We start from the raw sequence: 21,516 nt of genomic DNA, 5'->3' as shown, positions 1-21,516 counted from the left end.
TTGTATGCATAAATAAAAGAAATCTTTGAAAAGAAACTGGAACCCCCGCAATTTCAGTCAGAATCCTGGGATTTAATCTTTTTGTCGTTGCATTTTTCTCGGAGTCTGGGCCCTACGGGGAGGCTGGCAGAAAGGGTCCTTTGGACTCTGAAGTTAAGGCGGGAGGAGTTGGGTTTGCAGCTCATAAACACAGAGGGCTCCTCCGCAGGCTTGGAAGCCCGGGGGCCCTGCGGCGGACCCAGAGATGCCGGGCCCAAGAGCTCGGGCTGGGAAGGAAAGAAGATAAGAATGAGCTGGGGTGATGCATTGCTCCTCAGCAGGCAGAAACCAGCCGAAGAGGCCGAGGCCGGTTCAGCCGCACGGCCGCCTCCCGGGTCGGAAAACTGCGCGCCCGGAACCTCTGCGCTCGCGCTCGCGGAACCCGGGCCCGCTTAGGTGTTGCGCCGCGGCGGGACGGAGCTGGTTGCCAAGGCGACGCCCGCTAAGATGGCTGCTACGTCTTCGTCGGACTCAGACAGCCGCAAGGCTGAGAGGTGAAAGCCGGGGTCTTCAAGGCCTCTTTCCTAGAAATGTAGAGAGGGTGCCCTGGTCCCCGAATTCCGGGCGTCTGTGCTTCTCGGGCCGCGCTGGCGATCCTTGAAGGGCTGAGGCAGAGACAGGGACCAAACAGGGAAACTGGAGCCTAAGGAGTGTGTGTGTGTGTGTGTGTGTGTGTGTGTGTGTGTGTGTGTGTGTGTGTGTGTGTGTGTGAGACAGAGAAGGGGTGTGTGTGTGTGTGACAGAGAAGGGGTGTGTGTGTGTGTGACAGAGAAGGGGTGTGTGTGCGTGTGTGTGTGACAGAGACTTTCGAGGTCACTCAGCTCGCCCCCCCAGATCTTCCATACCCCTAGTTCAGAGCTCCTCACACCCACTCCCGGAGACCTGCTCCCCCCAAGGTTTCTCCCCTTCCCTGAGTACTCGTTCCTTAACTCTCGCCCTCCTCTCCCAGCAATGACGCCAGTTCCAAATGGCTCGACGCGCACTATGATCCCATGGCCAACATCCACACCTTTTCTGCCTGTATGGGTGAGTCTCTGGGATCAGGAACCCACCCACCCCGCACCGCAGATGGAACAGTCAGATAATGGTTGCAAAATGAAGCCTCCCGGATTCTGGAACCCTGGCTTATGGCTCTTTTGTCTTTTCCAGCACTGGCAGATTTGCACGGGGATGGGGAGTACAAGGTGAGTTTACCACCCTGGCAGAGAGACTTGGGAGAGGTAGGGAGGGAGGATAATCAGGTTTGAGATTTCCCAGTGACACCAAGAAGCTCAGTATCCGCAGGATTTCATGTGTACTGTGAAAAAACACACTTTGTGTTAATATTTTATTTTTATGTGGAAGGTGAAGGAAACCTATTGATTTCATAATTCAAAGAGCACAAAGCAAAGCAGAAAAAACTGCTACTGGGATTCTACTAAGACAAAGCCTCTTCATTTAGTTAATGCCTAATCGTTGCTAGAAAGGCAAATCCCTTTGTTAGGGGTGGGGCATTAGAATCTGGAGGGAGAGCAGAAAGGAGGAAAATTAGAGTTTTATGTTTATCTAAAGAACATAGACTTTAAGATCAGCCTGAGCTGATCATGGTTGAATCAGATTGAGCTTCATGCATGAGTCTCTACTCTGTATAGGACTAAAATTTTTCCATAATAAAAAGTTTAAATTTTAAATACAAAAGGTATACCAAAGTGTAAATAAAAAATTTAAAGGACACATGTTTTTAAAAGATTAAGAACTATCTTGTCTAAAGAAAGGAAGTTAACATATATTAAGCATCTATTTCTGGATGAGGCTTTCTGAGAGGCATTTTGCATATAGAGATTATTTATCCCCATTTTGTTAATGGGAAAATGGACCCAGAGGGACTGACCTCACGGAAGTGGCAGGCTGTAACTGTCAGATTCCAAGTCTCATGCTTATTGTGTAGTTCAGCCCTCGCATGGGCAATGAGCCCAGGGGGGTATATTGTGTGGGCAGTGAGAACACAGCACTGGGCCATGCCTTCCGGGCAGTAGGATTCTGAGTTCTGCCCCAGTTTCCTATTCTAAAGCTTGCAGCAATTCAGCAATTATCAGTGAACCACTGCATGTGTCAGGCATTGGGCAGGGACTGCACTCAGAATTCGGTAAGAGGAATTTGGGAAGAGGAACAGACAATAGCCTTGGCCATAGGTTTACAGCAGTGATGGGTGGGGAAATCATAGTCCAGCACTATGGTGAAATGATAAATGCTTTTGTGTATGACTCTAATGGCTGCAACATTTAGTGTTGATTCCCTGCATCTAGCCCTGTAGCTGGCACAGATGAGGTACTCAGTAAATATTTGTGCATTCAACAAGTGCATGCAAAAATAGAATAGATAGGAAGTATTGCGGGAGGACCAGTGAGAGAACAGGGGCATCTCTCTGGAGATACCAGGAGCTGGTCACGTCACCTGGCTGTTGAGGGAAGAATGTGTCGAGAAGGCACAGAAGAGGAGGGGAAGGCATTGGGTAGAGGGAACAGCACAAGCAGAGACACAAGGTCTGGGAAGTTCATTGAATACTTGAAGCTAGAGAGCTGAGGCCAGTGAGGGGTCGTGGTTAAGACGTTGGCTTTTAGCTTTTATTTGGTTTTGGTTTTGGTTTTCTGGCTCTGGCTTTGGATTCCGACAAACCTATGGTCTTGTCCCAGCTCTAGCATGTTACTAGCTGTGTGGCTTTTATCTAGCATCTCTATACCACAGCTTCCTCATCCGTGAGTAGAGCCCACCTCAGAGGCTGTGAAGAGGGTAAATGAGAGGCATGGCTGCTGGTGTGGCTCCCTGCATGTGGTACGAACCCACAATCCCAGTGCTTTGTCAAGGCCTCCATGTGACTGAGCAGAGCAAGGATGGGAAGGGGATGAAAACCAGTTGGGAACCAGATGAGGGGGCCTTGAAGGTCTTGGTCAGAGAATGGCTGGCATGCAACGTGCAGCTCAGGAGGATGGAAAGCAGGCCGAGGAGCTCGTTTCTATTCTCGGCACCACAGAGCACATCCTGCATGCTGGCTTCTACTTATCATCCCTATTCCTGTTTGGAGCCAGACCTCACTGACCTCAGCCACTGCCCCAGGGTCTAGAATAGTGCTTGGCATGGAGCGGGCCCTGAAGAATTGTTCACCGAATGAGCAATGAGAACGTCAGCCACCACCTGCTCCTGGTCGTCACCACGCTCTGGAATTCCTTTTCTCATTTTATTTTCACCACAAGTGTCATGAGATAGATAGTCCCATTGTGTGGGTGGGGAAACCGAGGCTCAGAAGTTTAATCAGTTTTCCCAGGGTCACACAGCATGCAAGCCTTATTGTGGAGCCTCTGTTGCCCCTTCCACCCCCGCCATGGTGTGCTGCCTGCCGCATGGTGTGGGCATGAAAGGCTCAGCCCTCCAGGAGAGTCAGCAGACACCCAAGCCTAGCATGAGCCAGACTCTTTCTCCAGCTAGTGGTGGGGGACCTCGGCCCAGCAGGACGGCAGCCGCGCCTCAAGGTGCTCAAGGGACCCACGGTGCTGAGTGAAAACCCACTGCCCGCCCTGCCCGCGGCCGCCGCCACCTTCCTCATGGAGCAGCATGAGCCCCATACGCCAGCTCTGGCCCTCGCCTCGGGCCCTTGTGTCTATGTGTACAAAAACCTTAGACCCTACTTCAAGTTCAGCTTGCCCCAGCTGCCTCCAAACCCCCTGGAGCAAGATCTTTGGAACCAGGCTAAGGAGGTAAGTGATTGGGGGGGAACAGGAATAAGGCAAGAAATGGCAGCCCCGGGTGGTGCGCATTCCCAGCCTGGAGCTCACAGACTCTTCCATCTTCCCATACGTCACAGGACCAGATCGACCCCTTGACCCTGAAGGAGATGCTGGAGAGCATCCGGTAAGAGCCTACTGCCCCCTTCATGCACCCCTCGGCCCCCCTGGCCCGCCCCCACCGTCCCAGCATGCTGTCAGACGGCAGAGCCTGTTCCTCAGCTCAGCCTGCAGCGATGGCCCCTTTCTTTGCAGGGAGAAGGCAGAGGTGCCTTTGTCAGTACAGTCGCTCAGGTAAGGGACTCTCTGGAGGGCCAGGGCTGGGGGCCTGGGGGGCCGGGGCTGTTAGGACGGGTCTGCAGATGCCTGTGCCCGTGTGCCCAGGTTTCTGCAGCTGGATCTGAGCGACATGGAGGCGTTTGTGAACCAGCACAAATCCAAGTCCATCCAGCGGCAGGTAATGCCCCTTCTCTTCTGATTTGCCTGTGAAAAATAAGGACTTCTTTAAATAACCAAGTAATAGTAGCAGTAAATTCTATAACCAAACCCGACTAGTTTTACTTCGTGGCATCCTGTGCAGCCATGTCCCGCAAACCTGCCTGCTCTGCGTGGCATTCGGTCCCACGACTCTGCAGAACGTCCTTCTCCCATGGGGAACGGCAATGTGTTCTCACTGGAGAAAATCTGGAAAATAAAGAGACGTGTAAAGGAAAAGTATAAATGACTACAGTCTCACTACCCAGAGATATTCACTCTTAGCTTTCCAATACGTTTTCTGTTTAAATGAGCTTTTATATCCTGCTTCCCCTAAGTCTGTCACATGCTATCTTGAGTATTTTAAGAACTCCATTTTTAGTGGCTCCTTGATCATTTCGCTGATTAATCATGATTTTGTTCATAACTTATAATAATTTCACACGCAGATCATTGGACGAGGAATGTTTCCCTTTCAGTCACTTCACATTTTTGTTATAATTTGAATGATTTTATTGATGCATCTACTCCTGGACAGACCCTTGTGGTTCTGCCCTAGGGGCCGACCCTCTGGCCAGGACCCGACTCTGGTTGCTGATCTCTGCTGTTGACAAAGCCTCCTGGAGCCATCCACTTCCTGTAGAGGCGCCTGAGTCAGATGCATTGACCCACGCGAGCCTTGGCTTTGGCCTTGGAGTCATTCTGTGGGGAGCCTCGTTCTGTCCTGGGGATCACAGCTGTCCATCTTTGAGCAACTTTAAATCAGGAAGAGGCCAGTTATGCTTACAGGCTGCAGTTGGGGGAAGCAGTCTTTCTGAGGACGGGTCTCGGTGACGTGATGGGGAGCTGCTAGCCTCCCCTGTCCACCAGGCACTGAGAAGGAGTCTTCTTTTTCAATCTTAAGGATAATCACACAATGAGCAGTTTCATCCCAAGACACATTTGGTCCTGCCTATATCGCCGTAGGAGAGGCTGCTCGAAGGGATCATCCCCTTCTCTTTTGTTTCCTTTCTCATCACATTTGCAAAGAGGAGCAAGTATGTACCCACCCAGAAAGTGTAGACAAGCATAATGACCAAGTTAGACATCACCCGCGATCCCACTGTCCAAAGAACCAGTGTTTTGTATTTAAGGGTTTAACCTTCCAGCGTGTTTTTCAGTTCATGTATTTTTAAAGCTGGGATTATACTAACATATCTTTCTGTCTGTTTTTTTCCTCTTAATACAGTAGAAGCCCTCTTGCTGTCATTGAATCTTCTTTTAATAAGTGATCTTACAATGACAGGGGATTTTGATCATATGGATAGTTTGTGATTGACTTGGACAAGCCTCTTATGTTGGAAAGTTAGATTTGCTGCAGTAAACACCTCTGATACTTCATCTTCCCCCCCGCCCCCATGCTTTCATTCTTTCCTCCTGTGACATTCCTGGGGTGTCTGGGGGATGGTGTTTAGGGACCCCCTGGGTGACCCCTGGCATCCTTCTGCAGACAGTCATCACCACCATGACCACCTTGAAGAAGAACCTGGCTGATGAGGACGCCGTGTCCTGCCTGGTGCTGGGCACTGAGAACAAGGAGCTCCTGGTGCTGGACCCTGAGGCCTTTACTGTTTTGACCAAGGTCAGCATCAGTCTCAGTCCTGGGCAGACCCAAGGCCCAGGCTGCTTCCCTCCCCTGCACCCTCACATCTGCTGCCCCAGTTAGTTCTAGTGATGCACGTTCATTGTAGAAAAATTATAAAATGGACATGGGTATCAAGAAAAAGGTGCATATGTCTTTCTAGACATTTTCATCTTTAGATGCAGGTATTTAACTTTATATAAATATTTATTTTTACAAAAATGGCCATTCCATACAGAATCAGGGAGCCTGCTCTCTGCATGTAGCAGTCTGTCATCGATGCTTTTCCATGTTATGTAAAACCCATCAGCCTCTGCAAAGGCCAAGTGATGTCAAGTATAGGTGTGCTCACCCGGCACCTACTTTGCATTTAAATTGGGTTCCGTTTTTCAGTATCTTTGGCACCGTTCAGTGGCTTCTTGCCCAAACAGCTTTGCACACTTGTCTGAATCCTTCCTTGAATGCATTCCTAGAAATGACAGGCCTGGTTGGGTCAGAGAGCATAGAATTTTGCTTTGTGTTGCCAAGTTTGCCTCCAGAAAAACTGTACCAGTTGAACCTGTACCAGAGGAGACTGAGGCATAAAACACGAAATCAAATCAGAGGATCTATCGGGGCAGGGAAGGACTGGGGCGCCGGAGAAATGCAGGCGTTTGAGCCCCTTCTTTGCAGATGAGCCTGCCCAGCGTCCCCGTCTTCCTGGAGGTGTCTGGCCAGTTTGACGTTGAGTTCCGGCTCGCCGCTGCCTGCCGCAATGGGAACATCTACATCCTGAGAAGGTAGCCCCTCCGCGGTCTCAGGCCAGAGGGAAGCTCGGAAACCTGGGGGTTCCGGGCCTGGCAGGATGAGCAGGCGGCTTTGGGTCTGGAGTTTGGGAGTGGAAAGTGCACTCCATGTAGGAGGCTGAGTCCACAACCACAGAGGGTGTCTGGCAGCAGGGAGCGCGGACGCCGTGAGACACAGGGTTTCAATACATGAGCAACGTGATCAGGAGTTCAAAGAAATAAAATTTTTCATATTTGCTTTATTGATAGCTAAGTGACACTTCCTTATGCATTAGTTTGATATTCCTGAGAATATCACGGGGTCAGGGTGTTCGGGAGCACCTGTCTGCGGGTGACTTGGGGGTTGAGAAGGAGCCAGTGCAGCAAGTGGAGAGTGTTGTAGGCAGAGAGAACTCACCAGACTCGGGATGGGAAGGACAGTGGCAAGTGCTCCTCAAGCTGGGTGGCCAGGAAGAGGCTAGGCAGAGGGGACATGAGACCAGGCTGGGTGCCTGCCTGGCAGGACGAGGTAAATAGCTTGGATTTTACCTGAAGTGCACTGGGAGACTCATGGGGCTTCCATCAGAAGAACGGCATTGTCCATTTCCAATTTTGAAAGGGCAGATTGCAAGGAGCCCAGAGACCTAGGGGAGACTCTCAGATGGGTCAGCAGAGGTACATGATTGATGTTGACCCAGATTTAGAGGTGAAGGCGTGTGGGCCCTAGCTGGGAGTGGGCAGGCCGGAGAAGGCACCCCTTCTGGCTGGAGAGGAGAAACTAGGACTCAGAGGCAGGAAGCAGATATTTGCAGCTTCCTGTTTGCCCAGAGCAATTGCCTCACGCTTTCTCCTAGATTACTACCTGCTTAAGTCCACAGCCCCAGCCAGGCTCACCTCAGGTGCACTGCAAACTTTTTTTTTTTTTAAGATTTATTTATTTATGCATACAACAGCTGGGGTACAGGCCAGAGGTGTGGGGGGTGAGAGGATTCACCAGAGACAGAGCAGGGAACAGAACAGGCAGACTGACTGAAATACACTGCTGAGGGGAGCAGCGGGAGAGACAGGAGAGGTCTGCTGTGCCATGTGGGTAGCTCCCTGGCTGGCCGTGGATCGAACTCGTGCTGCAAAGGCTGCGGACTGCTTCATAGTGCTGTGCTTAACCCCTTGCGCCACCAGGGAGGCCCTGCACTGTAAACTTTGGTAATGCCAGATTATCTTACAAACTGCCACAACGTGGAAGGAAGCAAAGAAGAGCAAGAAGGAAAATATTTGATGTTGACCTTGGTCACATAGTTCAGAGGGAGAGCTGGGAATAACCCCGCCGTCTGCTCTGGGCTGGAGTTCCTTCCAGGACAGGGTATGGGCTTAGAAGGAGGAGGTCAGTCAGGGAAGAAGAGGGGGTTTCTCAGGGACTAGGAGAGTGTCTTTATTCCAGAGACTCCAGGCGCCCCAAATACTGTATTGAGTTGAGTGCCCAGCCGGTGGGGCTCGTGCGTGTACACAAGGTCCTGGTGGTGGGCACCACCCAAGACAGCCTGCAGGGCTTCACCCACAAGGTAGGGCTGCTGGGTGGCACCGCCCCACCCCTCAACCCCTGTCCCTTGTGCCCCTCTGGAGCTGGCTTCCCCTTCCTCCCACTATAAGCCCCAACCCGGCTGAGACCTTTGGCTGTCCCCTCCCAGGGCAAGAGGCTGTGGACCGTGCAGATGCCCGCGGCCATCCTGACCATGAACCTCCTGGAGCAGCACTCTCGGGGCCTGCAGGCTGTCATGGCAGGGCTGGCCAACGGGGAGGTCCGCATCTACCGCGACAAGGCCCTGCTCAATGTCATCCGTGCCCCGGTGAGCCGCGGACGCCTCCTGGCCCCACTTCCACCTCTGGGGCTTCTTAGCTTCCTCCCCCCATCCCATTCCTCACATGCACGAGTCACTGTATTGAGGGTGGAGGGATCAAACAATGAGTGAAAATTCTCGCCTTCACAGTTTATAATCTAAGGTGGCAAATCCTTGCCTTCAGGGAGCTTAGGGTCCAAGGTGACAGAGACATGGCTGACTCCCTGTAAGCTAGACTGAAGCTGAGCCCAGTGCTGAAAAGCACAGGGGTGCTGAACGCTGGGGACAGGGAGGACATGTGAGGATGGCACTCACAGGACACCTCACAGGGCGAGTGACCAGCTGGACCCCAGCTGTTCATCAAGTGGATAAATGAAGAAAGAACCTTCCAGATGGAACCACATGCACAAGGCCTGAGAAGCCTTTGTGTGATGACTTTGGAGCAGCGTATTTCAAAGTCTTGAGTTGTGAGTCATTAAATCAGCTTAGTGGGTCACGACCAGCAGCACTGAAGGCAACAGCAGGAAGTTGAGAGTGCAGCACCTGGGGAGCCATGTGTGTGAGTCCAGTGTCCTGGGTCCCATTGAAAGCACCTGCTTTGGCCCATACGGTGCTGCGGGGGCGGGCGTGTTTCGGGCGGGGGAGAGGAGCGTGCGGGCCACTGGCGGAGAAGGCAGGGATCTGAGGTAGAGGCCTCCACGTCCTGAGAAGGAGGCCAAAGCCTCTTTTTAAAGATTTTTAGCTGCAAGTAGAAATGATGGTATTTGCGTTTTCGAGAAGCAACAGGGCAGCTGTGTAAAGGTCGCCAGGAGGAGAAAGACCAGGCGCAAGCCCTGTCAGGAGGCTGACCCCCACAGCCCCCAACTCGCCGCATGTCTCGCCCATGGCAGCATAGCTGGGTCTCCCGACCTTGTCTCCTCGCCCTCGTTTGCTCCTCCTCAGGATCTTTTCCCCAACTGAACTCTGGTGTCTCCACCGTAGGATGCAGTGACCAGCCTTTGCTTTGGCCGCTACGGGCGGGAAGACAACACCCTCATCATGGCTACGCGAGGTAAGGGGAGCCAGATGGGTTCAGAGGCGGTGGGAGGACAGGCTGATGATGAGAAGAGCAGGGAGTGGGGCGCGTGGTAGAGCTGCCTGTCCGGCTGGGCCTACACTGGGCACAGCTCAGCTGCAAGTCAACAGGGCACCTCAGGGGCCAGGCTCTGGATGGCGCTGCAACTCTCTGGATAGCTCCAGTATCCCCAGTGTCCCCGCAACACTGGGAACATCACAGGGTTCGATAAAGGGCCGATAAGTGAATGAATGAATTCATTGTAGATTTTTTTTTTTTAAAGATTTATTTATTTATGAATACAAGAACTGGGATACAGACCAGAGGTGGGGGTTGTGTGTGAGAGAGGATTCACCAGAGAGAGTGGGGAGCGGAACAGGCAGACTGACTGAAATACACTGCTGAGGGGAGCAGCGGGTGAGGCAGGAGAGGTCGGCTGCACCATGTGGGTATCTCCCTGGCCGGCCAGGGATCGAACTCGTGCTGCAGTGGCTGGCAGTTAGCTTGATAGCGATATCTTTAATCCCTGCGCCACCAGGGAGGCCCTCATCGTGGATTTTTAAAACAAATTTTATTCCTTCCCAAACTTAGTGTCTTGGCAGGAAGACAGCCATGTATAGAAACGACTGTGAGGCAGATTTGGGGGAAGAACGTGGGAATGTGGGGTGGAACTGGAAAGGACAATCTGTTTCCATCCTCCACTTCCCCAGGTGGCAGCCTGATTATCAAGATCCTGAAGCGAACAGCAGTGTTTGTGGAAGGGAGAGGGGAGGCGGGCCCCCAACTAGCACAAGCCACGAAATTCAGCGTGCCCCGAAAGACCCGGCTTTATGTGGATCAGACTTTGCGAGAGCGGGAGGCTGGCACTGGTGAGACTCAGGCCGGGCCCTTGCTCTCTGAACTCTGTTGCTCTGGAGCAGCGAGAGCTGGGAAGGCCCCAGGGTGTCCCGAGCAGTGGGAGGAGACCCCAGCCATGTCGCGTGCCTCTGGAGGTCCAGAAATGGCCCAGGAGGTACGGCTCCCTGCAGACAATGGAGCCACCAGGTGGAAGGTGTTGTGGATGAGGGCGGCGCCCTCAGGATTCAGAGCAGGGAGCAGTCGCTTCCAGATGCAGGGATTCTCGCGAGAAAAAGCCACGCACCTGCGGAATGGTGGTGACCAGAAGGCTGGACTATCCGCCCTTTCCCTGCCTCTGCAGACCCAGCACAGTCCTTTTGCACCGTCCTCACAATGGTGCCCCCCGCTTCCCTGCCCCATATGCCCTCTTCCCCTCCCCATCAGCCTGTCGTGTTCCCTCTCAGCCATGCACCGGAGCTTCCAGACAGACCTGTACCTGCTGCGCCTGCGGGCCGCCCGCGCCTACGTACAGGCCCTGGAGTCCAGCCTGAACCCCGTATCTGCCACGGCCCGGGAGCCCCTCAAGCTGCACGCCGTGGTGAGCCCCCACATGTCAGGGTAGAAGTCGAGGTGTCTGCACAGTGAAGCCCCAGAGCCGAAACCAAGCCACATAGGCCCTTTGTTATCTCCCCATAGACCCAGGGCCCAGCCTCATGTGCTCCCCTCCGCTCTTCCCCTGTGCTGGCAGCAGAGAGGGGCACACTGTCCTCAAACGAGCCTCCAGACTTGGGGCAGGACGCCCCAGAGTCAGCTGTGGAGAGAGTCTCACAGCTCTGGGACCTGGCGGAATACTGTCTGCTTCAGTGAGCGCAGGCCACCCCAGGGGACGGGACTGCCTGATACCAGGAAGGGGCCGCTAGGCCTCGGTGGAGCCACGCTGGGTTTTCTGATTTCTTCCCCTAAAGTGGGTTGATAGAGGAGAATGGTGTCGTTGCGGCCCCCACGGGCTGAGTGGGAGGTGGAACAGGCTGGCGCAGTGGTGAGGATCCAAGAGGGAGGAGGCCTGCGCCCAGCCTGCTCCGCCTCCTCCTGGCTGGGTGGCCCCCAGGGCCCTTCCTTCTCCGGGCCCGCGCTGAGCCCTGTATGCATGTGCCCACCTTCTGGGCTCCCCGCCTCTTGCAGGGCTGGGGCATTAGAGCAGCCGGAGCAGGGTGACTTGGGAGTGTCGATGGGGAAGCAGGCGGCAGGGCCAGGGCACCGAGTTCTATGCCAGACCACTAGGCCCTAAGGGCTTGCTTTCTCCACCCACACAGGTCCAGGGCCTCGGCCCCACCTTTAAGCTCACACTTCACCTACAGAACACTTCCACCGCCCGCCCCATCCTGGGGCTACTGGTGTGCTTCCTGTACAACGAGACGCTGTACGCGCTACCCCGGGCCTTCTTCAAGGTAGCGCCCCCTCCCTGTGACAGGGCCCCAGCAGGTCAGAGGCAGGGGCTGGCAGGTGGCACAACCAAAGGCCCAGCTGGCGTGCAGCAGGGGCCTCTGGGGCCAGCACCCAAGACCTGCCGCGCGGCCCTCCCAGCCCCTCCCAGCCACATGGTGCGGACAGTCAGAGTTCATCCCATGCTGCTCAGGAGCCAGTGAGCGCTGGCAGCTCTCAGCCTGCCTTGCTCTAAAGCCACTGCTGCAGCAGGACTGCCGGGACACCTCTGCCTGAGGAAACTCAGAGTAAAGGGCCTGATTTCCCCCAGGGCCCAGATTTGACCCTAAATTAGGAGAATGAGAAACAGAGACTCTGGCATGTGAAGAAATAGCCCTGACCTTCAAGGAGTCCAGACATCTCTTAGGACACGCTGTGGCCCTGCACTGAGCCTGTGGGCTTCACTTCCTGACAGGCGCCCAGAGAGTGAGTGCCCAGCAGGCGTGAGAGCTCTGGCATCTGCCCAACTCTGTCCAGGCACAAGAGCTGATTTCCTTACCTCTTTGTCCCCCAAATTAGGTCCCCCTGCTGGTGCCAGGGATCAACTACCCTCTGGAGACCTTCGTGGAGAGTCTCAGTGACAAGGGCGTCTCAGACATCATCAAGGTAGGTCACCTGTCGTACCAGAGGGCAGGGAGGGTGAGTGTGGACAGGCCCGGGGGTCTGGGTGTGGGTGGGCATTTCCACAGAAGCTGCCTCCAGCTTCCCCATTACCTCTGACAGGGCCCTGGCGGCCTGCTATTAGGGCCAGTGCAGACCCTGGCAGGGAGCTGGGGTGAAGGGGACAAGCTCTCTATAACCATGAACACCTCCTCCATAGGCGCTGGTGCTTCGAGAAGGCCAGAGCGCGCCCCTGCTGAGTGCTCACATCAACATGCCGGTGAGCGAGGGGCTGGCAGCTGCCTGAGCTCTGGGCTGCTGGTGCAACCTCTGTGGACTGAGCCAGGAAGATCCGGCACCTCCCACTGAGCTGCGCATGTGGTGGGCCTGGGCTACTCCCTGCACAGCAGCCTGCTGGGGTGACAACTTCCCTCCTCTCCTAAACACACCCTTCTCACCACCCTCAGGGACCTCTCGTAGCAGGACACTGAGTACCCAGGACACTCAGCTCCTTTCACTCGGGAAAACCCAGGGACTCCAGCTGCTGCTTCTAGAAACCACACCCAAGCCTGAAGGAAGAGCCCCAAAGTGGCCAGAGCAGGGCCATGGCCATAACTGGGAGGGTCTGACCTGGGGCAGTCAGGCTTTTCTTGGGTGAGCGTGGCCCCCTGTTGCTCCCTGGGGTCCCAGAGACTTGGCTACCTAGGCTCCACTGTAGGCAGAACACATGCTGTTCTCTCAAGACCCAGACAAGGGGCCCCTCTCCATTCTTAGGCTCAGCAAAGGCCTCCGGCCTCCCCTGCTCCTAGAGGAGCACCAGTGGAAGAGCTGCTGGGGCAGGGGGGTGCTCGCTCAGGGAGCTGGAGGCCCCAGCCCCGCCGGGACCTAAGGACCACACAGTCTCAGGACCCCACCTGGCCGCTCACCCCAGGATAGATAGCATCCCCGGAGAAAGAAGGCTGAGCTGGGCAGAGCAGAGCATGGCTGGGGCACCCAGGAGGGAATGCCCTCAGGATGCTCGTCTGTGCCTAGGTCAGTCACGTGGATGAGTTCACTGGGCCAAGGTCAGTGGAGAGAATTAGCTGGCGCTGAGTGAGGCTGGGCATGCAGAGGCATGTCTACACCACCAGGCAGGTAGCCCTCTCCAGGCTCACTGCCTCCTGGAGCCCCTGGCCAGTGCCCCGGCCTACCTCACTGCCCTCTGTTGCTGCCAGGGCAGTCTCTGAGTCACTGTGACGGCCTCCAGCGTCCCCTCTCTGACCAGGAGCTGCCTGGCTGTGGCAGACACTCAGGCTTGTGGGGCATGACCAAGTTTTTATGAGAACAGTGTATAACTTTATTGAAAATATTAAATGGAAATACACCATGTTTATGAACCAGAAAATTCAATTTCACATAGATGGTCATTCTCCCCAGACTGACTTCCAGGTTCAACCAAGCTCCATTTACAGTCTCAGAGAGGTTTTACTGGTGGACTTTGATGAACTAGTTCTAAAATTTATACAGAAGAACACGGGTCAAGAATAAATCTTAAAGGATCATACACAGGCGCAGACAAAATGGCCAAGAGGGCAAAACAGAAAAACAACTTGTATACAGCAGTGCTGATTTGTAAAGCAGGAAAAGGAGGATAAATCTCAGGAGCATAATATGGAGGGAAAAGGCAGGTCGCAGCGGAGTAAACATGGTATGCTTCAATGTGTATAAAGTCCCCAAACATGCAAGCCAACACAAACACATGTAATAAAACAACAAAGCAAAGCCGGGGGCCGATCAAGAGCACCACAGTGCTCCTTGCTTCAAGAGGAATTATTTTATTAACATTCTCTCGCATCTCCTCACTATTGAATGAACAACACCAAACAAAGAAAAGCTGTTTCGGAGGTTGAGGGGTCACTCGGGAGGGCAGAGGTCTCCTGACACTCGGTATATGGTTCGGTGCCAGGCACCCAAGTTTGAACTTTACAAAAAGGAACAGCACGTACCCTCTGAAAAACAGAACACACAAAGACCTAGCAGCCCAAACTGCTGAGGGCAGTGCCTGTCAGGAGGGTGGGCTTCTCTGAGGATTCTTGGGGGGCAAGCTGGCCAGGTCACTGGAAGACCTCTCCACAACAGCAGCATCTACATAGAAACTTTCCCACTTCACTCTATTTTTGGTCCAGTCCCTCACACTCAGCCTCCCTGGTGCCCCTGAGGCCACAGAGACCAAAAAGCCCTCGCCTCCATGCGAGAGAGGCAGCTGCTGGGCCTGAGGGGTCTGGGGAGAGGGCAGCCTAGCTGCCCCTTATGCAGACTTGGCATCCAGCCCCGCTGCTGGACCAAGCCGGACCTCGCCTTCCGCGGCGCCGGTGGATTCCTGAGCCCTCCGCAGTTCTGGATGGCGCCTCAGCCTGCGCCTCGGGGAACAGCGTCCAATTCCCTACGAGAATGAAGGCTCCTCCACTGCTTCCTCTCACGACAGGCTCTCGGCTCCACCACTACCTCCCCTCCGGCTTCTCCTTGGAAACTGATCCCTGACTTCTTTACTATCATTCTAGACTTTAAGAAGAGACAGAGAGAAACCCCTGCGCTTGCTCCTGCCAAGCTAGCCAGAAGGCCTCGCACTCTTTTTAAATGAAAAGGCTGGACACCTGACTTCGCCACCTGCCTCACTCGCCTCAGCTGTGCGAGGGGGCCGAGAAAGCACGGCCCTCTGGGTTCCGAGCCTCGCCCCTCCACTCGCAACCTGACTGCTTAACAGCTCGCAGGTTTCTCACCCACACAACTGCCGCCGAGTGCCAGGTTAGCTAGAGACTTGGTGAGACCACTGTGGCAGAGATGCTACCAACCAGGAAGCAACTGGGAGTGAACTTGGATTCGCCAGCCCTGGGTCTCCACAAGCCGCCTTGTCCTACTGCTGCCCCACCCCCCACCCCACCAGGCAGAGGCAGTGCCCTGACCCCTCGCACCTTCGGCATCTCTGGCTCCATCTCTGGCTCCCCCCGTCTGACAAGCAGAGGAACCCGAGACCGCAGCCCAGGCCACGGTGGGGGCTAAAACCCTACAGACGTGCAGGGGGTCCAAGAAGTAAGTGGTGTTTTATTAACCCGGCAAAGGGGCAGTAAGACAGCCGAGCAGCCCCTGCCAGACCCAACACTGTACTCGGGGGCCGTGGGCAGCCGCAGGGCCCAAGCCCTGGACACTAGGAGCCCAAACTAGGAGGGACGCAGCTAAGGATGGGGCTGGAGTTGCCAAAAGCCAGCATAAAGTACCAACCTGCCTCCTTCCGGAGGCCAGTGGAGGCAGGCCGGAATGCGTGCTGGCTGCCCCACCACGCTCCCCCATCCCTGTGCACCCTGGCTCCTCCTGGAGTCAGGAAGCCACCCCATCAGCTGTGGTCTGGAAGGCGATCCCGTCCCCAGGCAGCGGGGAGGCCAAGAAGGGCCAGAGCCAGACGAGAGCCCAGCGGGGTCCCAGGGCTGCCCGCAGGTTGTGGCAGGGACCCAGGTCGTAGGCGTGCTGGCCCCGAGCCCACTCCCACGTGGTCTGGCCCCGCAGCAGCAGCATCCCGTGGAACAGCAGCCCAGCCCCGCACAGCAGGGCACCAGCTACGCAAGTGTCGGTCACGAAGGCCAGCGCAAACTGCGCCAGAGACACTCTGCCTGCAGAGAAAGAACAGAGCAGGTGAGGGAACGGCGCAGGCCAGTCCTCCCAACGCCCAGCTCCAGCCACCCTGCACCTTCTCTCCTCCCCCTTGAAGCCGGGACCCCTCTGCTCAGCAAACATGGAGTCGCTTGGCCAGCCCTTGCTAAGCGATGGAACACACCAGAAATACGACTGCCACCCACGCTTCACCAACGCTGGGTGTCTCCAGGGGCTGGACACACAGATGATCTCTGACCTCAGCGACTTAATCACCACTGGGACATGTGTGACGCTGATGGAGTCGTGCTCTGGGCCCTCCTGATCCACAGGAGGGAAGAACTATCTGCTGAACCAATGAGCCACAAGATGCCACAAAACCTTTATGCTCCGTGAAGGAAGCCAGACATGAAAGGTCGCTTACGGTATGTCGCCATTTATAAAATGGCCCCAACAGGCAAATCCGGGTACAGACAATAGATTAGTGGTTGCCAGGGGGTGGGGGACCTCGCAGTAAGGGGCTTGAGTGCTCAACGGGTTTCTTTTTAAGATGATGACCATGTTCTGGAATTAGATAGTGGTGATGTTTGCCTCCCTGGGCATGGACTAAGAGCAGAGATTGTGCACTTGAAAATGGGAAGAATGATGAGCCTCACGTTACGGGAATTTTGCTCCAATAAAAAAGAGCCTATGGAAGGGGTAGGCGATGCCTTTGCTGATGTATTAAGATGTAACAGAAAGTGACATTGTGGGGGGTCCTGAAGGTTAAGGAGGTGTTTGCCAGGCAGAAAAGGGAGCAAATGTTCTGTTTGAAGGTCTGGAGACAGGACAGAGAGGTGCCTGGAGATGAGTGAGTGGATAGTTCTGGAAACTCAGGAGAGAGAGCCCAGGCTGAACAAGCACATTGGGGAGTAGCTGGGACACAGGAGATCCTCTGGCCTACCCGAGTGTGGAAAGGGAAGTGAGAGAGGCGCCTGGACCTGAGCACCAGGAAATCGGGTCCTTAGGGACCAGAAAAAAGGGAAACAGGAAAGGAAGAAAACTGAAAGCACCCCAAAGCTATTGGCAATGCCAAAGGCAGAACCCCCTTCGAGGATGCCAGCCCTCCCATGAGGTTGAAGGTCCAGGAAGGTAGAAGAGAATCCCAAAGGGCCCTTGGTTTTGGTGGAGACAGAGGTCTGGGGATTGCAGCAGTCCTGGAGGGGGGCAGGAGAGGGGAAGGGGACAAAAGCCATTTGGGGCAGGTGGGGGGGATGGGAGAGTGGGAGGTGAGGAGAAGCAGCCCAGGAGCCCAGACAAGTCCTTGGAGGTGCTCAGCTGCTGACAGGAGAGCAACAGGGCAAGAGGGAAGGAAAGACGTGGGGTGGTTACTCCATGGGGAAAACCCAAATGAGACCAGCAGAGGGCGCCTGGGAGGCTGGCACAGAGGACTGGGTGTGAGGCGGGGAGCAGGGACCAGGGCCCTGGCCAGCAGAAGCTGGCAGCTCAGCAACCTGAGGAAGGACAATTCTGGCTGGACCATCTGATGTCTTGTTTTCTCTGTGAAGACTTTTCATGAGCAGTGGAGGCTGAAGGACGGGAGAGTAGAAGGATTAAGTCACTAGCGAGAGCAAGCTCATGAGTCTCTGGCAGCTCCCAGCGGCCCAGGGAAGAGTCAGAGAAGCCAGAGGCGCAGCGGAAGGAAGACAGAGCCAAGAAGCTGGAGATGCTGGCAGGAAACAGAGGGAGTGTCAAGTGGACCCAGGCGGTGAGGAGGGATGGGGCTGATGGACAGGTGAACCTAGCAGCTCAAGGAGCAGGTGTCATGGAGGAATGGAGGAAGAGGGGGCAGGAGAGGAGGCTGGTGGACTGACAAGGTCTGCATGTGAGGGAGGCAAAGGAAGTCAAATGGAGGGGAAAGTCAGGAAGCTGAGCCATCGGGCACCGGCTGGACGGTTTGCCCAGACCCTCAGACCTCATGATCTTGACAGGGTCTGGGGCTGAGAGAGACTGTGTGCTGGAGACCAAGTCTCAGGGACGGGGGAAGGGGAGAGGTGGGGGGGAGGGGCACTAGAGCGGGGCCAGCAATGACCATAGGGGTTGCGGGTGGAGGTACAGCTGGAGAGCTTGAGTCTCTGTGGGAGAGACTGATGGGGGAGTCACGGTGTGGAGGCCTGCTGGGGAAGCCAATGTGGGCAGAGGAAGGCTCTGGCAACAGCACTGGGCCTCCCAGGGCCTCTGGGGGCTGCAGGAGAGAGTCCTTGGGAACAGGGCTTGGAGAGGAGGGGGCGGGGCAGACTGTTCAGAGAGGCAGGGAGTTTAGCAAATACAGAACAATACGACAAAGGGGTCGGGAGGAAGCAGTCAGGGAAGACAAAGAGCCCAGAGCATTTTGGTGGGCAGAAAACAAAGACAGGCCTGTGGGCCTTTTATCTTGGGTGGTGCCCCAGGGAAGAGGAATAAACGGTCATCCAGAACACAGCCCCTCAATCAGCCTCCGAATGCAAGCCTTCCCTCCCAGCTTCCTTGGGTGGGACTCTCACTGGCTCCCCACTGCCCTGTCAAAGACAGGCCAGCCTCTCACACCAGCATCAAAGCCCTCTGCTGCCCAGCCCTACCTGACCCGCCGCCCTCGCCTTTACTCACACAATCCCCCTCAAACTGCCTTTGCTCTCACCGCTCCTCTTTCTTAGAATGCCCCCAGCCCTTAAACCTGCCTCGCCATCCTCCTGCCCCATGCCCAAGAACTCCCACTAGACTCTCCCCCCCTGCTAACACCTGCTGGAATCCTTCCCTGATCGTCCCAGCCAAAACTCCAACGTGGAGGTCCTGTATTTTGCCATGCAGGTAAAATACCCGTTGAATACCAGGCTGTTCTCACCCTCCATTGATGACACTGGGCTGGGTCCCCAGGGTAGGGCCAGCAGGACTAGCTAGAAATCCCATCTGCTACCAGATGGCCCATTCCAGAGCCTCCTGTCTCCCCGGGGAACGCCTGCAGCTCCCCACCTGTGAGCAGCATGAGCCAGGGCAGCAGGAGGAGGGCGGCAGTGTGGAGGGGCGCGTGGGCTCGCAGCAGGGCCGACAGGGCGGGGCCCAGCAGCACGGAGACGTGGAGCAGGACGCCGCCAGCGTGGAGCAGCAGGCACAGGAAGGGCCGGTAGTTACGGAAGCCCACGCAGCGGCCCAGCAGGCGGCAGTGGTGGTCCCGGCGCAGGATGCAGACCCGGCAGGCGGAGCAATGCGCGCTGCGCGGAGGCACTTGGCTTTGACACTGGTAGCAGTAACTGCAGGGAGAGAACCCCAGGGTCAGTTCCCCCATCAGTTCTAGGTGCCCTGGTCATGCCCAGGGTTAGCCCAGAATCCCTTCCTGGGCGAGCAGAACAGCCACCGCCCTCACAAGCCCCAGGTTGGTCAAGGGTGCATGCAGGCTGAACCTTTCCCACGTCCTCCTGGGTCGAGCACTGCAGGGAAGGTCCCCCAGCTCTGACACCCCCAGTCCTCAGGCGCTTCTCTGGCCTCTGATTTCCAACATCTTTCTTCCTCCTGGGTCTAAGTCACCAGGAACTCCTTGGAGGAGTTCAACCTTGACTGTACACCAGATTCCAACATTGTCCCCTTTTAGTGTCGCCTCCCCCCAGTGGCCAGAGTGATCCTTTTACAATCTAAAGCGTGTCCTTCCTCTGCTCCAAACCCTCCAATGGCTCTCCATTTCACTTCCCGCAAGAAGCAAAGCACTGGATGTCCTACATAATCTTTACAGGCAAACCTCCCTCCTCCTGGCTCTCACTGCACGCCAGCCACGCTGAGCTTGCTGTTGCGGAATCAGGCCAGGCCACAGCTGCCTCACAGCCTTTGCACTGTTGCCTGTGCCTGGAACACTTTCCCCCCAGATTCCCACATGGCTAACTCCACCACCTCCTTCAAGTCTTTGATTTTCAAATGCCAGCCTTGTCAGTGAGGCCGACTTTGCCCATTCCAGACCGCAACGTGCCCCCTTAACCCTGTTCTAATTTGTTTCCATATCACCACCACTCCTAACACTCTAATTGCTTATTTATTATGCCCATAATTTATCATCTGCCTCCTCCCCCACTGAAATCAGTTCCAGGAAGTCAGGGGTCTGCTTTATTGTACCGCCAGTGCCCAGAACAGGGCCTTGCACCCAAGGGGTGAATGAGCGATACCCTTAATTCTACCATGCCAGGTTCCGAGGAACACCGGCCCGAACGCGCGGACCCTACTGTAATGTGGCACTAACACCTTCAGCGCCCAGGGTCCCTCCCTTCCCTGTCCAAAGCCCCCGCTGCTCCCCGAGCGAGCCGCGAGCCCCACTCACGCCCAGCCCTGGCCCAGCCCGCGGCCGGCCAGCATCACGCCGCGGATGCTAGGGTCAGAGCGCAGGAACAGCCCCACGTTGCCTAGCAGGTTAAGCAGCTGGAAGGCGGCCAGCGCCAGCTGCAGGGCGCGGGCCAGGGGCCCCAGCGGGGGCGGCCCAGGGCCCAGCACCAGCACGTAGGCCAGCTCCAGGCCCACGGCCGCAGCCCAAAGCGTGGTGAGCACGAGAGGCAGCCGCGCGGGCGCCCCCTCGGAGCTCCCCGCCGCCCAGGGCTGCCCCATGGCCCGCACCCTGCGCGGTCGGAGCGCGAGCGCCGCGCCGTTTCCGCATTGGGGCGGGCACAGAGGCAGAAGGACGTCTGCGACGACCAATAGAAGGGGAGCGGCGGGCGCTCGGCCGCGCCGGCCGCCGCCTGCAGATGCAGAGACGTGATTGGACGCACGGCCGAGCGAACGCGACGCCGGGACTCCGGTGGGCGGGGGAGCCCGGGCGGCGACCCGAGGCCCCGCCCCCGGCTGGGCCCCGCCCCGAGGAGGCCCCGCCCCGCCCCGCCCCGCGCGGCCAGGAGCCGGGTCCGGCTGCGGGCGGCTGGCCTGAGGGGCGCCCTCCCTTTGCCTCGGGGTTTCCCTGCTCAGCGCATTCCCCTCACCCCACCCCCGGCCGCCCCGGTATTAATGGCCCTGCTCGGCCCATCCCGCGGGCCTGGAGCCCCTCCTCGTGCTCGAGCGTCTCCCCTCATCACCCCAGAAAACGCTCCAAACGGCTCAGCGCCTCGCGGTGCCTCCCGGTGACAGGGGCTGGGACTCCCCGCTCCCGGCGGCGCGGCGGCAGGAGGGTCGGGAGGACGCTCAGAGACCCCAGGGGCCGCTGCTCGAGGGCCCGCCCCGCCGTCGGCTCACTCCCGGGCGCGCCCGCGGGGCCCTCGGAGCGCCCCTGGGTGTCCGGAGGCCGCAGCTCCCAGCGGCGGAGCCGGGACGCGAGCCCCAGAGTCCCCCAAAACCTGCAGTTCCCCGGTCTCAGGGCCACCTCTTGCTTAGCCCGGACCCGAGCGCCCGCGCCCCATCCCGGGCCCTCCCCGTCCCCGTGTTTAGAGCGAATCCGACCCCGGGC

At 56.5% G+C, this 21,516-nt stretch overlaps 2 protein-coding genes across 3 annotated transcripts; one reads left to right on the top strand and one right to left on the bottom strand.

Moving 5' to 3' along the window:
• The first annotated feature begins 450 nt into the window (after nt 1-450).
• BBS1 (Bardet-Biedl syndrome 1) lies at nt 451-15,965 on the top strand. Of its 2 annotated transcripts, XM_037517508.2 has the most exons (17): nt 451-533; nt 989-1,065; nt 1,189-1,223; nt 3,498-3,770; nt 3,878-3,924; nt 4,053-4,091; nt 4,182-4,254; nt 5,761-5,892; nt 6,565-6,671; nt 8,095-8,215; nt 8,342-8,500; nt 9,473-9,542; nt 10,256-10,414; nt 10,847-10,980; nt 11,696-11,830; nt 12,384-12,470; nt 12,685-15,964. In XM_037517508.2, exons 1-17 carry the CDS (start codon nt 487-489, stop codon nt 12,769-12,771), a joined length of 1,782 nt encoding a protein of 593 aa, XP_037373405.1. In that variant the 5' UTR covers nt 451-486; the 3' UTR covers nt 12,772-15,964. The 2 variants fall into 2 exon arrangements, with proteins under 2 accessions (XP_037373405.1, XP_054553427.1); XM_054697452.1 differs by lacking the exon at nt 3,498-3,770 and having other exon boundaries at nt 466-533; nt 12,685-15,965.
• Nucleotides 13,779-20,732, bottom strand: ZDHHC24 (zinc finger DHHC-type containing 24). The gene is made up of 3 exons (XM_037517509.2): nt 20,407-20,732; nt 19,077-19,354; nt 13,779-16,108 (listed from the first exon to the last, which is right to left on the bottom strand). Exons 1-3 carry the CDS (start codon nt 20,685-20,687, stop codon nt 15,819-15,821), a joined length of 849 nt encoding a protein of 282 aa, XP_037373406.1. The 5' UTR covers nt 20,688-20,732; the 3' UTR covers nt 13,779-15,818.
• Between the last annotated feature and the right edge of the window lie 784 nt (nt 20,733-21,516).

This window comes from Talpa occidentalis, unplaced genomic scaffold (assembly GCF_014898055.3).
Source record: "Talpa occidentalis isolate TD23 unplaced genomic scaffold, MPIMG_talOcc4v2.1 talOcc4.17, whole genome shotgun sequence".
In the NCBI taxonomy this organism is placed as follows: domain Eukaryota; kingdom Metazoa; phylum Chordata; class Mammalia; order Eulipotyphla; family Talpidae; genus Talpa; species Talpa occidentalis.
Note: the sequence above shows the minus strand (reverse complement) of the source record. Positions and strands in the feature narration are given on the sequence as shown.

What these genes read in the sequence shown, in the direction of transcription:
- BBS1 (XM_037517508.2), top strand. Translation starts at nt 487, where the DNA reads ATGGCTGCTACGTCTTCGTCGGACTCAGACAGCCGCAAGGCTGAGAG. An exon ending in CCTTTACTGTTTTGACCAAG is followed by an intron (nt 5,893 to 6,564) that starts GTCAGCATCAGT and finishes CCTTCTTTGCAG; the next exon opens with ATGAGCCTGCCCAGCGTCCC. An exon ending in TGCAGGGCTTCACCCACAAG is followed by an intron (nt 8,216 to 8,341) that starts GTAGGGCTGCTG and finishes GTCCCCTCCCAG; the next exon opens with GGCAAGAGGCTGTGGACCGT.
- ZDHHC24 (XM_037517509.2), bottom strand. Translation starts at nt 20,687, where the DNA reads ATGGGGCAGCCCTGGGCGGCGGGGAGCTCCGAGGGGGCGCCCGCGCGG. An exon ending in GGGCTGGGCCAGGGCTGGGC is followed by an intron (nt 19,355 to 20,406) that starts GTGAGTGGGGCT and finishes CTCTCCCTGCAG; the next exon opens with TTACTGCTACCAGTGTCAAA. An exon ending in CTGGCTCATGCTGCTCACAG is followed by an intron (nt 16,109 to 19,076) that starts GTGGGGAGCTGC and finishes CTTTCTCTGCAG; the next exon opens with GCAGAGTGTCTCTGGCGCAG.